The sequence below is a fragment of the Epinephelus fuscoguttatus genome, linkage group LG9 (assembly GCF_011397635.1).
Source record: "Epinephelus fuscoguttatus linkage group LG9, E.fuscoguttatus.final_Chr_v1".
Classification (NCBI taxonomy): domain Eukaryota; kingdom Metazoa; phylum Chordata; class Actinopteri; order Perciformes; family Serranidae; genus Epinephelus; species Epinephelus fuscoguttatus.
The window spans coordinates 10,146,532-10,161,094 of NC_064760.1; the positions used below are offsets into that span (position 1 = coordinate 10,146,532).

At 36.0% G+C, this 14,563-nt stretch overlaps 1 protein-coding gene and 1 non-coding gene across 2 annotated transcripts; both read left to right on the forward strand.

Moving 5' to 3' along the window:
* The first annotated feature begins 532 nt into the window (after positions 1-532).
* Positions 533-729, forward strand: LOC125895091 (U2 spliceosomal RNA). The gene has a single exon (XR_007450150.1). It is a non-coding gene; the product is annotated as a U2 spliceosomal RNA (small nuclear RNA).
* A 1,680-nt stretch (positions 730-2,409) lies between these two features.
* Positions 2,410-14,544, forward strand: ppid (peptidylprolyl isomerase D). Its single transcript, XM_049585143.1, has 10 exons — positions 2,410-2,595; positions 3,315-3,455; positions 5,268-5,374; positions 6,253-6,441; positions 6,877-6,999; positions 7,381-7,487; positions 10,770-10,911; positions 11,155-11,241; positions 11,556-11,598; positions 13,878-14,544. The coding sequence occupies exons 1-10, from the start codon at positions 2,511-2,513 to the stop codon at positions 13,967-13,969; spliced, it is 1,116 nt and encodes a 371-aa protein (XP_049441100.1). The 5' UTR covers positions 2,410-2,510; the 3' UTR covers positions 13,970-14,544.
* Positions 14,545-14,563: the final 19 nt, after the last annotated feature.

Sequence of the window (14,563 nt, forward strand, 5' to 3'; positions counted from 1 at the left end):
TTGAAGAAGATTTTTAGGAAAGGCCTATTTTATTTGGTTGTGCCTCAGAGTTTTGGTATGCCCACTCAAAGTAGCCCATCTGTGTATCTCTGTGTGTGTTTTAATGTGTAGGCTACTAACTGCAGTCAGGTTTTATGTCTATTATTGACTGTCGAGCGCCATTTTGTTTTAAAAAACAGAGACACTACATTATTTTATAATCCGCAGAGGATTCCTGTCATGATCAGCCTTCTAAGTGATGATATATATGAAATAATAAACACTGTTTTATGTATTGTAACTTTGTTAAACTGTATTTCTCCCGTTTTGAACTCCTATTGGATTACAGGGCATCACGTGACCCGGAGTCAACGAGTCACTCGCTTCATCTGTTTCTTTACTATAATGTGCTTTTTGGCAAGTCTGTCTATTGCCGTTCGTCGTACTTTAATCTTATTACCCCAACTGCCCCAAAACATTTGTTAAGCTTCTAAACCCGTCACTTAGAACAACCATACCGTGAATAACCCTCTCACACTTGTCACAATGTAGTATCGCTTCTTTGTCTATGGACATCGATGAAGTGTAATATCTATTCTCACTTGAGTCAATCTCAAATGGTTTCCGAGCTATCCACGCTATACGCGAAACGAAACCAGTTTTTGGAATGGGGAGCTGGATTAGAGTTCGCTCTGTCCACTCCACGCATCGACCTGGTATTGCAGTATCTCCAGGCACGGTGCACCACCATGTTAATGTTGAATATTAATTAGGACTTTGTTCAGTTATCCATGATGACGAGATGTAACAGTATCAAAAGTATAATAAGTTTGTTTTTTGCAAGCAGCACACCGGTTTGTAATCTGTACATTTGGCAGTACTCTATTTTTTTGTGACAGTTGTTATTAATGATTAACTTTTTTAGGATTTATTTTGTCCTCAGACGTCTTCAGACGTGACACCATACACAAATGCCATACTTCAGTCATACTGATTATCGGTGTGTGTCATTGTATATATATTGGTTGCATCTGTTTACATTTGTTGTATTTAGCACCAAACTGTTAAGTAGGAACAGTCTCTTTTTTTGTACTCATTTCATATTTGAAATGTTATTTGTTTTAAATATTTTGTCATTTATTGTTGTAATGTCTAGCTATTCACTTGTCACTTTTTCTGTGCTGTTTTTCTCCTGCTCTGTGAAGCATTTTGGGCTGCATGATTGTATAAATGGTGCTATATAAATAAAGTTTAATTTGATTTTTGATTTGCTGTAAGCTATTTCTTCCATTTTTCATCTTACTGTTTGCTAGTGTTTATATTATATATTGAACCTTACTGTGAGCTAGTTCTTATATTCTACACCTTAATCTAGTTTATTTAGTGTTATATTTGCTATACATTGCTTTTTCTACTTTGTAGTCTATATTACATGCTTTGTATTGGAATAAATAAAGTTCTGCCTTATCTTCATTCTTGTTATAAGAGCAGAAAGGGAGACATAATTCATATCACTGTAAACAGATCAAAACAATAACTTGTTGAGTGAGACAAGATTGATAAAGAAAACGTGTTGTGTTCATTGTCCTTTCAAGGCTGCATGTGAGGAAAAATATAAATAATATTGTTCTTTTTTCTTCTGCTTTGTTTGATTGTTGTTAAGCGTCAATAAACTTCAATTTGAATTGAACTGTCAGATCTGTTTTTGTTTATTAGGCGAGCTCATTCCCCAAATGTAAAAATCTCATAGAAATAGAATAGTCTATTCATTATTATTATTATTTTTTTTTTTATTATCAGCAATGTCAAATCCTCTGCATAATTTCTGCTGCGGTTGTTTCCCAATCTGCTTTCTACTGACTTATCAAAAGAAGGGCAAATATTCTTTATATGTGTGCACTTAATTTTCTGTTATCTAAATTATTTGTGCTGTTAATTACATGCACACATTGTATATATTTCTTATTTCTCTTTATGTATTTTGTACTGTTAAGTGTAGCATAATGCACATATTTTTTATATTTAACTTGACCTACTAGTTTTATCCATTTTAATGTAATTTTATATTTATATACACTTTACACGTTTTGTATTTAAATTGTATTTATTTTAATTATATAATTTAATTTTATTTATATTTAAATCTTCCTTTATTATAAGCATAATGCACTTATTTTTATATTTATTACATACTTCCTATTTTTCTACTTATATCTAATCAGTATAATTCTCTATAACTGACATCAGAGCGACTGTCATGTGTCAGATTTTCCCGAGGGATCCATAAAATATTCTGATAAGGATTCTGACGCTCATTGATCAATAGACTGTTCAATAAATCACCTTGGGCAATAAACTCATCTTGCAGATGCTGTAATCTCGCGTTGTTCTGTGTGATTTGGACAACTTCAAGTTACGCCCCCTTTTCAGGTTACGCCTCGTACATTCAGTCCGCAGACAAACCCCCTCTCCGCCGGCCGGGTTTAGCTAGGTTAGCCGAGACAAGTGTCTGAAATCGCCCTGTCCTTAAAATGTCTCACCCGATACCGTCTGACAAGCCTTCAAACCCCGAAAACCCTCGTGTCTTCTTGGATGTAGACGTTGGCGAAGAAAGAGGTCAGGGCATTTTAATTTTAACGTCTGCTAACTGCTTTTTAACGGCCAGTTTAACCGTTAACTTTAGCTTTGTTAGCTTAGCACAACCCTGGCTCGTTGCGTTAACTTCTAGAAACTGATACATACATTTTTGTAGCTTCCAAAAGACTTACAGCTCACGAATAGGCCAGTTTGTATGATAACATCGACACGAGCAGCTGGCTAATTATTAATATGAGATAACGTTAGCTAAGAGTCAGATAAATGGTGATTAAACGCTATAGAGCCTGTGAGTGTGAACCACGTGTGGCTGTGTTGTCGAGAATGACTTGTAAATTTAGCCTTGCTGTCATGTCACTGTAATATACCGGTAATAGTCGCAGCAGTTGTTTTGCATTAATCATATGTGTAGGTAGTTTAATATTAGCTCATTTGGGTTAGCATGTGTTTTAACTGGCTGCAGCTAACAAATTAAAACACATCAAAGGCGACACTGTATTTTACAGTAGCCTGATGAGGCCTGTTTTGTAGGGTAGATTTAGCTGTGTCAGATCATTTATAATGCGTCCTAAATACCTCAATGCCGTGCTCCACATTAATTTGATTTTGGTAAAGGTAGCAGTAATGTTACAATAATGTTAATATGCGTTATATGTGATAACTTGATCAAGACTACACCTTGGTTTGTGTAGTCAATCAGAATCTGTAGTGATCACTGATTATTTTGTCTCTGCCCACAGCTGGCCGGATTGTTCTGGAGCTGTTTGCTGATATCACCCCCAAAACTGCGGAAAACTTCCGGGCACTCTGCACTGGAGAGAAAGGCACTGGCAAATCCACTGGGAAACCGCTGCACTTCAAAGGATGCCCGTTCCACAGAAGTAAATATCCACTGCTTCTGCATATAGTGGGACATATCAGTTAGGAAGGACACCTTGAAGTTTTAGTACACGCATTGGGTCTCATTCATGAAACATGAGCAGAACAAATTTGTGTTTAAACTGCTCCCAGAAGGACACATACCTGTATTTCTGCATGCATCAATATGTCAGTAGCTCAGATCTTTTCGTAGGTACTATCAAAATCTACACCTGCTTTGGACTGCTTATAGTCCTCATTCATTCATTTTCTGTAACCGTAATCCTGTTAGGGGTCGTGGGTGTGCTGGAGCGTATCCCAGCTGACATAGGGCAAGAGACAGGGTACACCCTGGACAGGTTCCCAGACTATCGCAGAGCTGACACAGAGACAGAAAACCATTCGTGCCTACGGGCAATTTAGGGTCCCCAATGAACCTGCATGTCTTTGGACTGTGGGAGGAAGCCAGAGCACCCGGAGAAAACCCACGCTGACATGGGGAGAACATGCAAACTCCACACAAAGGGGCTCCCCCACCCAGGGGTTTGCAGCAGGAACCCTCTTGCTGTGAGGCGGCAATGCTAACCACTGCATCACAGTGCTGCCATGAGGAACACATTAATATTGTTTTTTATTATTAGAAATTACAATTATAATCTGTATTGTGTTCTGTTATGTTCAAATTACGTTTAGCAAAGTTTAACAAGACAAAAGGTTAGAAATATAACACATTTAAATGAATGTAATTAGCAGATTTAAGCTTCAGATTTTGTTTCTTAAAAATGTGAATGGGTTATTTAAATTGACTAAATACATGTTGTCTGCATTTCTGGCATCCCGTTCCCACTTCAGTCAATCAGGAGAGAGAGCTCCACAGATTTATCTTCTGTTAGAGTGGCGAGACTGTGAGAGCCCCTTTACTGACCACACATGAAGCTATCAGTGATGGCAGTGAGAATGTATAGCGATGTCACACTTAGTACAACACCTTACCTTCTGAGTTTGCTATTGACTGCTTGAGTGGAAGCATGTCGTGAGGTCCCTCGGGTGATCCAAGCAGTGCGCTTATCTGCAGCTGTGACTGGGAGGAGCCGCCTCCTGTAGCCGGTGTGGTTTTTGTGTGTAGTGATGCGACAAGTTTCATAATGAACCAGTTTCATTTGACTTCTTGGATGGTTCTTTCTTTGTTTGCTCCATGTTCTCAGGTCGACAGGATGCACATGTCCGTAGTAATTATCACCTCCATATATGGTCGTTTCTGGCTATTCATGGGCGGGGTTGTATGATAATTGCAGACTAGCAGGGAAGTGTGCTGTCAGTTTACAATTGACTGGCATTCGTGAACATACACAGGTGCCTACGATCAAATCAGAATTTTCTACAGGGTTCATGAATCTGGTGTAGGTTTTGTATGTGCAAGTCTACTCACAGATTTACTAACATTTCATGAATGAGACCCATTGTGTGTAGAAGTAGCTACAAGGATGTCAAATGTAGTGAGCCACATGGAGAATCTAAAGTTACTTTCCTACTGAACTCTTTTTAAAAATACCATTTATTTAACTGTACCGTTCATTAAAATCCATTAGTATAACTGCATGCACTTTTAAGTTTTAAAAAGGCTGAGTGGGGGCAAACAAGTCACAATAACAGAATTAAAAAGCACTTACTCATGCCTGAGGCGGTATCATATTTAAAATGCAAACTAATTGAGTGGATTTTAACAGGCTGATTGAACCTGTGGCTCTTAACTTTTTAAATTAAGGAGCCTAAATCACTGGCATTAAGTCTGGAGTATCTGAAAAGTAATCTGGCTCTAAATTTGTTTTTGCCAGTCATCAAGAAGTTCATGGTCCAAGGAGGTGACTTCTCCAATCACAATGGCACCGGTGGTGAGAGTATCTACGGGGAGAAGTTTGAGGATGAAAACTTCCACTACAAGGTAAACTTCTTAACACCAGAATCCCCATTATCTGTGTCCACTGCTAGAAAATTTTAAAGGGGTCTACACTAGTGCTTAGTTTCTTAACTCACTGTCAATATTTGTTAGCGGCAGTAAGACCAAGGCATTCTTGACTACAGAAATAAAAGTCAGACTATTTTACATACAGTATCAAACAATAGACATATCCCTCCAGGATGTCACAGCGACTCTCTGAGGAGTATACTGGAATCTTTATGGTATTATCTCCATGTCTGTTCCAGCACTCGCCATCTGTCGCTCAATAAATTCTATTAGATCCTAAAAAATATCCTCTGTATGAGATTGTACCATACCATTTAGCGACACTGCATTTGGGCAGTGAAAGCCACATATCAGTGGAACACCCTGCCCGACGATGTGAGCAGCTGCAGCTCTATCAGCACTTTCAAACCAACTTTAAAAGTCTGTGAAAAGCTGCTCTGCTCTGGAGTCACTGACCTTGAATTCTATTTTATGGTTCTAGTGAGTTGCTTTTCTTTGACAAGCATGTATTTGTGATGTGCTTTCGTGTGAAGCCTTATATTCTGTGTCTTTTCTTTTTTGTATAACTTTGTAGTAAGGTTTTACTGTTACTGTTTGACCCACAAGATGCAAATGAGCTGAAAGCTATAATCTGGTACGGTGCATCAAATGGGGACATATGGTTTTAACTGTACATGTTCCATTTTAAATTAAAAATGTGATCCTCTAATTAGGCAAGAAGGTATTAGAATAAAAACTTCTAACACAGAAATAATCACACAACCTTCTCACCTTACCTGTGTGCTTGTTCCTGTTTCTCTGTGTCAGTAGTGTCATCTTTTGCCTGTTGTAATAACTTTTCTTTCTCCATGTAGCATGACAGAGCGGGTCTGCTGAGCATGGCCAATGCTGGGCCAAACACCAATGGCTCACAGTTCTTCATCACTACTGTGCCCACTCCACACTTAGACGGCAAGCATGTAATCTTCGGACAAGTGTTGAAAGGGATGGGAGTCGTAAAGTTGCTGGAGGCCATTGACACTAATGAGGACGCCCCTGTAAAGGTAAACATTTCAATTAAAATTAGTGGAGTTTGATTACAAAGCAGTGTATTAACATTTTTGCAAAGTTGGCACCTTGTCGTTGCAGAGTATGGGTGCTTTCAGACCTAGAGTTGTCTTGCTTTGGTCCGAATCAGCGACTGATTTTATTAGAGTTGCATAATTGCCTAGAGTTGGTTCGTGTTCTCATGGCAGCAGTAACAAGGGGACCAGATCAAACACACATACTTTTACTAAAAATAGTTTTAAGTTTCAGTTGACAAGAAAACCTTCTGTTGTCATTTCTTTTAATGGTCATTGTCATAATAATTGGGTAATACTGTCTGCTGTGATATTTTTTAGATGATTTTCATGCTGTGAAAATCTCATACCGTCGCAACCCTAATTCATTCATGACATGTTCCTGTCTAAAACCTCTGCTGATGTTTACCTTTGCAGCCTTGCGTCATAGCAGACTGTGGAGAGCACAAGGACGGGGACAGCTGGGGCAATGCACCGAGCGACGGATCAGGGGACATCCACCCAGACTTCCCCGAGGACTCTGACGTCGACTTCAAAGATGTAAGTACCAGTGACGTCTTTGATCTTCAAGGACACGAGTGAACTTTGGCAGATAGCATCAGCCCGCCTCGTGTGCCTCTATGAAAGGGCGACTCTGGCTTCTTGGGAGAAATTGGCCAGTTTCTTGTCTTATCCGAAATCAGATGAGAAGATCAATATTAGTTTCAATATCCAGTTCCAGGACGTGTTCAGCATAGCAAATCCTGGAGGCCTGGACAGACTGCTGTTAAACAAATTCAAGGGCTCGTCCCCAAAATGAGGGCTGATGGATTATTACAGACACTAATTGTGCTCACTTTCGATTTTTACCTCAGAATAAAATGGTTCAGTTGCCTGACTAAACGTTTTGTTTACAGCCCGTCTCTTGCCCTTTGCTTTCAGGTGGACAAAGTTCTCTCTGTTGCCGAGGATGTGAAGAATACTGGAAACAGTCTTTTTAAGAATCAAGACTGGAAAGCTGCGGTCAACAAATATAGCAAAGCCCTCAGGTATACACTGTGTTAACTGTGTGTGTGGTTTACTTTCAGTCACAACTGCCTTTCAAAGCAACTATTCAAGTGAAGTGAATTATGTCAGATAAATATTACACCCAGTATCTGAAAGTAACTTTGTGGCTTGTGGTGGAGGCAGTGTGGTGTCTGCTGAGACGTATGAGCCTCTTCTGCGGGCATGTAGGTTATTGTCGGGGCAGTTTAGAGCTGTACTGCTCAAATATAACACAGCTAAACAGCAAACATAGTGACTACATTTAAATGACAAGGGTTTCCTAATTTAATATTTGTCTTACAGTTAGAAAAAGACCAAAACCAACCACCCTTTTTTATCCCAACCAACCCCAACCCCAAGCCCATCTGTAACTACTGAAGACATTACTCTTTTAAAATAAGTCACAGATGCGTACATTTATTTTTTTTAAATGGCAGTGGTTTCCTAAAACAGTTACTGGCAAACTTCACTCAAACAGGAGTAAATAGAGCGTGTGTTGGGCACTGTGGATTAGATGTATACAGCAGCATGATGAGGTGTATGTGGGAGTCCAAATAAACTACACTGCCCATTTCATGTTATGCTCTTTCAGACTTTGGCTACACAGGTGGGCTATATACAAATTATATGCCCATCCAGACCACTCTCTCCTTGGCGACAGTGTGGGAGAAGGCAAGGCGTGTGTTTTTATATCTGCAGGGCTCCAGACTGTGACCGTTTAGTTGCATTTTGAGACCACAGAGCACCACTGTGACTTTCAAATTTTAGTGTATGAACTAAAGGGCTGTTGGTTAGTTTCCTGCTCACAGTGAATACGTCCTCATGTTTAATTGCACCGCTGTAACGCTAACTGCTAAATACTAATTGTTAACCAGAAGCTTCAAGTTCACATCAGATATATTGACACTTCTGTCCTGAGACGAGCTGTGTGCTTCAGAATAAAAGCACTAGTGGTTCCACTTATTTATTTATATTATAACAGCACTTAATTTAACTGTCATAACAGTATTTTATTTATTATAACAGTATTTTATTTAACTTTATTAAAACAGTATTTTATTTAACTTTATTTTAACAGTATTTTATTTAACTTTATTAAAACAGTATTTTATTTAACTTTATTATAACAGTATTTTATTTAACTTTATTTTAACAGTATTTTATTTAACTTTATTAAAACAGTATTTTATTTAACTTTATTATAACAGTATTTTATTTAACTTTATTTTAACAGTATTTTATTTAACTTTATTAAAACAGTATTTTATTTAACTTTATTTTAACAGTATTTTATTTAACTTTATTAAAACAGTATTTTATTTAACTTATTTTAACAGTATTTTATTTAACTTTATTATAACAGTATTTAATTTAACTTTATTAAAACAGTATTTTATTTAACTTTGTTTTAACAGTATTTTATTTAACTTTATTAAAACAGTATTTTATTTAACTTTGTTTTAACAGTATTTTATTTAACTTTATTAAAACAGTATTTTATTTAACTTATTTTAACAGTATTTTATTTAACTTTATCAAAACAGTATTTTATTTAACTTTATTAAAACAGTATTTTATTTAACTTTATCAAAACAGTATTTTATTTAACTTTATTAAAACAGTATTTAATTTAACTTTATTAAAACAGTATTTTATTTAACTTATTTTAACAGTATTTTATTTAACTTTATCAAAACAGTATTTAATTTAACTTTATTAAAACAGTATTTTATTTAACTTTGTTTTAACAGTATTTTATTTAACTTTATTAAAACAGTATTTTATTTAACTTTGTTTTAACAGTATTTTATTTAACTTTATTAAAACAGTATTATTTAACTTATTTTAACAGTATTTTATTTAACTTTATCAAAACAGTATTTTATTTAACTTTATTAAAACAGTATTTTATTTAACTTTATTATAACAGTATTTTATTTAACTTTATTAAAACAGTATTTAATTTAACTTTATTAAAACAGTATTTTATTTAACTTTATTTTAACAGTATTTTATTTAACTTTATTAAAACAGTATTTTATTTAACTTATTTTAACAGTATTTTATTTAACTTTATTATAACAGTATTTAATTTAACTTTATTAAAACAGTATTTTATTTAACTTTGTTTTAACAGTATTTTATTTAACTTTATTAAAACAGTATTTTATTTAACTTTGTTTTAACAGTATTTTATTTAACTTTATTAAAACAGTATTTTATTTAACTTATTTTAACAGTATTTTATTTAACTTTATCAAAACAGTATTTTATTTAACTTTATTAAAACAGTATTTAATTTAACTTTATTAAAACAGTATTTTATTTAACTTTGTTTTAACAGTATTTTATTTAACTTTATTAAAACAGTATTTTATTTAACTTATTTTAACAGTATTTTATTTAACTTTATCAAAACAGTATTTAATTTAACTTTATTAAAACAGTATTTTATTTAACTTTGTTTTAACAGTATTTTATTTAACTTTATTAAAACAGTATTTTATTTAACTTTGTTTTAACAGTATTTTATTTAACTTTATTAAAACAGTATTTTATTTAACTTATTTTAACAGTATTTTATTTAACTTTATCAAAACAGTATTTTATTTAACTTTATTAAAACAGTATTTTATTTAACTTTATTTTAACAATATTTTATTTAACTTTATTAAAACAGTATTTTATTTAACTTTATTTTAACAATATTTTATTTAACTTTATTAAAACAGTATTTTATTTAACTTTATTTTAACAGTACTTCATTTGACTTTGATAATCGTGCTTTCTTTAACGTTATTGTTACTGTAGTTTATTTAGTAGTTTACTATAATACAGTAGTTTAAAGGAGATTTCAAAATAATGAGATATGTTTTGTATTGTGATATAACCTAAAAATATTGCACTAATATTTATAGGCCATATCACCCAGCTATACTTGTTAGTAGGATAGTTCGTTGTTGGTTTTGGTCTTTTAATGGGATTTGTTGACAGTAATAAAAAAAATAGAATATCACAAGCATTATTCTTAAATGGAAATAAGTAACCCTGCTTGTTTTCAGTGCTAGCTCTGTTAAATGAAGTGTGTCTCTCAGTGAGAGGGTGTTTTTAAATGCAGTATGGTCACACTTGTCTGCAGAAATAAGTTCATATACAAATAAGAAACTGGAGGAAGAGTGTGCAGAAACCACTTTGTGACAGATTACAAGCAACAATGTTTGTGAATAGGCAACAAGTTGCTTCTGTTCTATCACCACCAATGAGTTTGATTTTTACCTCTGCAGGTACTTGGAGGTGAGTGGAGAGCTGCTGGAGGAGGAGGCGCAGCGGAAGCTGGAGCCCACGGCCCTCAGCTGCTTCCTCAACACAGCAGCGTGTAATCTGAAGATGCAGCTGTGGCAGGACGCTGTGGACAGCTGCAATGAGGTAAATCTGTTAGTGGGACTTATGTGTTCTAAAAGTGAGTAAGGGAATGTTAAGTTAGTGGTAGTACTCAAAATATGTTGTACTTACATTTGTCCAACATACTTTGACTTCTGGCAGGATAAATTTTAGTGTTTGGGGAAATATAACGAGCTCTAAAAAATATTGAAGTCACAAACTAGTATTGACAGCTCTAATAGAATATTAAAGGAGGATTAATCTCTGATGTGCATTTCTGTGTTCCAGGCTCTGGAGCTGGACCAAGCGAACACTAAGGCACTTTTCCGGAGGGCCCAGGCCTGGCAGGGGTTAAAGGAAAACAGCAAAGCCATGGTAACATTCACACAAGCACCTCGCTCATTAAATTTAAAAAATCAGAAGCCTTTTGAACAAGAGACCGCACAACACGACAGTTCAACATCTAGAGAATGATCGTCTGTATTTGTGGGCAACCTGGATCTATACAGCATTTTTTGTATTGTAGTTCAGCATTTGACTGACGCAAATAACTATGCTTATTTATTTGATTGCAACGTGTCCTAGTTTATACAAACTATAATCCAGGTACACTGATTTTGGAGATGTTGAGTATTTGGAGCAGCCTGAGGTCAGTCTGACCTACCTAATTGTGTCTCCGTACTTTTCAGATTGATCTGAAGAAAGCTCAGGGAATAGCTCCAGAAGACAAAGGTGGGTAATCTGTCTCTAACACTTTTGCTGTTTGCTCAGCCCTTACTCATGCTGAGAGTGCTGCAAATACTTTCCTCCTTCTCCCCCTCATTTGCATTTAGTTAACTCATTTTATGCATAATCACATAGATTATTCAAAATTCTTATGCGAGCTCATGAAGAAAAACAGTCCAGGACTGCAGAAAAAAATGTTCTGTTTGTTGTTTGTTGTTCCTCCTAATTGAGCTTTATTGGGAAATTGAGTGGCCGTGTTCTGTGTGAGCAGCATGCAACCAAAACATTATCAAAGACCAGTTTTAAGGATATATAACCACATTAACTTCCTGAGCTCTGATCATTTTGAAGCAAACAAAAACACTTTAACAGCTAAAGACAGACGACTCTGATGTAATATTAAAACTCCCTCAGCGACCAGTGGTTGAAACCTGATGCAATCAAGCGAAAAAGGATATTTTGGTTTCAATTTCTGTCCCTTTTTTTAAACAGACACTTTATCTACTTGTATTTAAAACTCACTGGCACAAGACAGCCTGTAATGCTCTAAGTATTTTAGTGTACACAAGTGTCGTTCAAGAATAATTAATTCATACTTTTGTACTGATCAAAGTCTTTACCAGGGACAGCCATCTTTTTTTAAGATTATTCTTTGAGCTTTTTGCCTAGACAGTTTCCAGCATGAAGGGGGGAGAGATCCAATTTCTAATGAACTGAGTCTATTTACATGACAGTGGTGTTTATGTGGTTATTTTCACTTTGGTAGCAGCATGTCTGGTATTTTTTAGCTGCCATGTCCCAGTCACTCAATCTTTCATCATACTGGTAGCTATTGGTCAGTCCACTGGTTCCCAACCCCCCACTAGGGGTCACCAAAGCTTCACGTGGACTCTCGAGGCCTGCTTGATATTAAGGGGTGTAAGAAAACGTTTTATTATCCAGCAGGTCACATTTCAGCATTCAATTCATTTCTGTGGAAACTAAGTGAAATTGTTATTTTTAAAGGTCAGGTAATTATTCAAGATGTAAATTTACAACTAATGTCAGGGGGGCACGGTGAAGACCTGAACACAGCCTGAGGCTTCAATATGTGTAAAACAGCTTCGTCTTGCTAACAGCACAGACACGTCAGATGGAAGAGGAAAACTGAATTTCTTAAAATAGAAGCCTGTTGCATGTGTGTGATTATTATGAACAAAGAACGCAATACAGAGAATCTTGTAAAAGGTTCATACAAGTATCAAGAAGTCTGATCTCTGATGTCATATTTATGGGAAATAAGCTGCTCCCAATTCATTTTAATTGCTAATTTTACACAACCTTACTGCAGTATAAGCATCTGGGTGAATGTACAGTTTATTAGTTATGTTTTTTATTGTTATGCATTGAATGTAATAGAATTGAAATTACAGAAATATGGTCCCTTGTGGAAAAAGGTTGGGAACCACTGGGTCAGTCTGTTTGTTCGAGGCGCAATTTGGATGCAATAAACCTTCCCTTAATATCTAAAACAAGGGTGCAATTCAGCCCACGAGATGACTTTGCACACACGATATTGATGCACCTGTGGAGGCTGAGAGGTGTCAGGTTTAAACAGTGAGTAGATACTTCATGTAAAATGCTGCTGAAGAGGCTTTTCACCCTGACCAGAACACAGCTCTCTGAAATAACAATGAACACTCACTGTGGTCAGATTGAAAGATATATTAACAAGCAGCTTCAGTACAAAACAATCTGTATCAGACTTCTATCTTAAAACAATATGGCAGGGGCCGACTTCACCTGCTGCGTCAACAGCTTCTACTTAAGTGGAAAATATTTTTTAAAAATGCACATGTAATGTAAGTGAGTAGAAGCCCGACTGAAAGAGGAAAAACTGAGACGTGCTGTTGCATTTGCAAATATTTTTCGTAGGGTATCGTAGGCTGTTCATCATCTGTTTTGTAAATGGATGAATGTTTTCAGAATGAACTTCTCTGGAAATCAAACTGGGCTGTATGTGGCCCCTGAACGAAAATGAGTGTGACACCCCTGATCTAAAAGCTTGAGTGTACGAGGTGGAACAGGGTTCTCCGCAAATCTGGAGTGCTGATGTTTTAAGCAGAAGCTTGTTGGCTGTCAGCGAGGAGATAAAAGAGTGTGCTTCATACTCCGTGGGCATCAGGAGGAAGTTATCTTTAAAGTGGCAGTGTGCAGCTAGATACAAGATGGACACATGGGAAAAAAACTATGCTTGAACATTTCATTCATTCGTTGAGCTAATTCAAAATGTTTTCTTCCAACAGCTATCAGCAACGAGATGAAGAGGGTTCAGCTGAAAATCCAGGAGGAGAAGGAGAAAGAGAAGAAAATCTATGCCAAGATGTTTGCCAGTTGAGGTCTCGTTAGTAACGTTTATCAATATTTGAAACCATCTCCGGGTGGGAAGCTGCACTCAGATAAGGAGTCCGTAACCAGGTGAACGTGTACAGTATTTTCAGTTGGCAGGTCCTCCATATGTTTTCAAGCCAGCACATTACTCACTGTCTGTGTTGTTTTAAGGGAAATTAACTATCGTAAGCTTCGACCTGTCTTGATTCTGACAAGTGTCTTCACTGTAATGAAAAGTCTGATGCATGGCTGACTCCACAGCTCTGACAGAACAAGGTGAACACCCGACACCGGTCCTTGTTCTGGGGTTTGGAAGTAGATCAGCATAGCAAAAGTTGTGTATGTTAAATTGTGTCATGGTAGGAATTTTGATACAGTGCCCTTGGCCACATACAATCCATCCATCTGTTTTTATTTATGTTTTTTACAGAGATCAATAAAACAATAAGGATAACAGTCGAGTTCTTCATTCATTACTGTGATATTATTATCAGCCAGTGGTTTTATGTACAATACTGTGCGGATGGAATACTGTCCAAATATACCTGGAAAATTGTTGGAATAAACTTTAATTTGAGAAGAGCTTGTGCGTTTGTTCAGT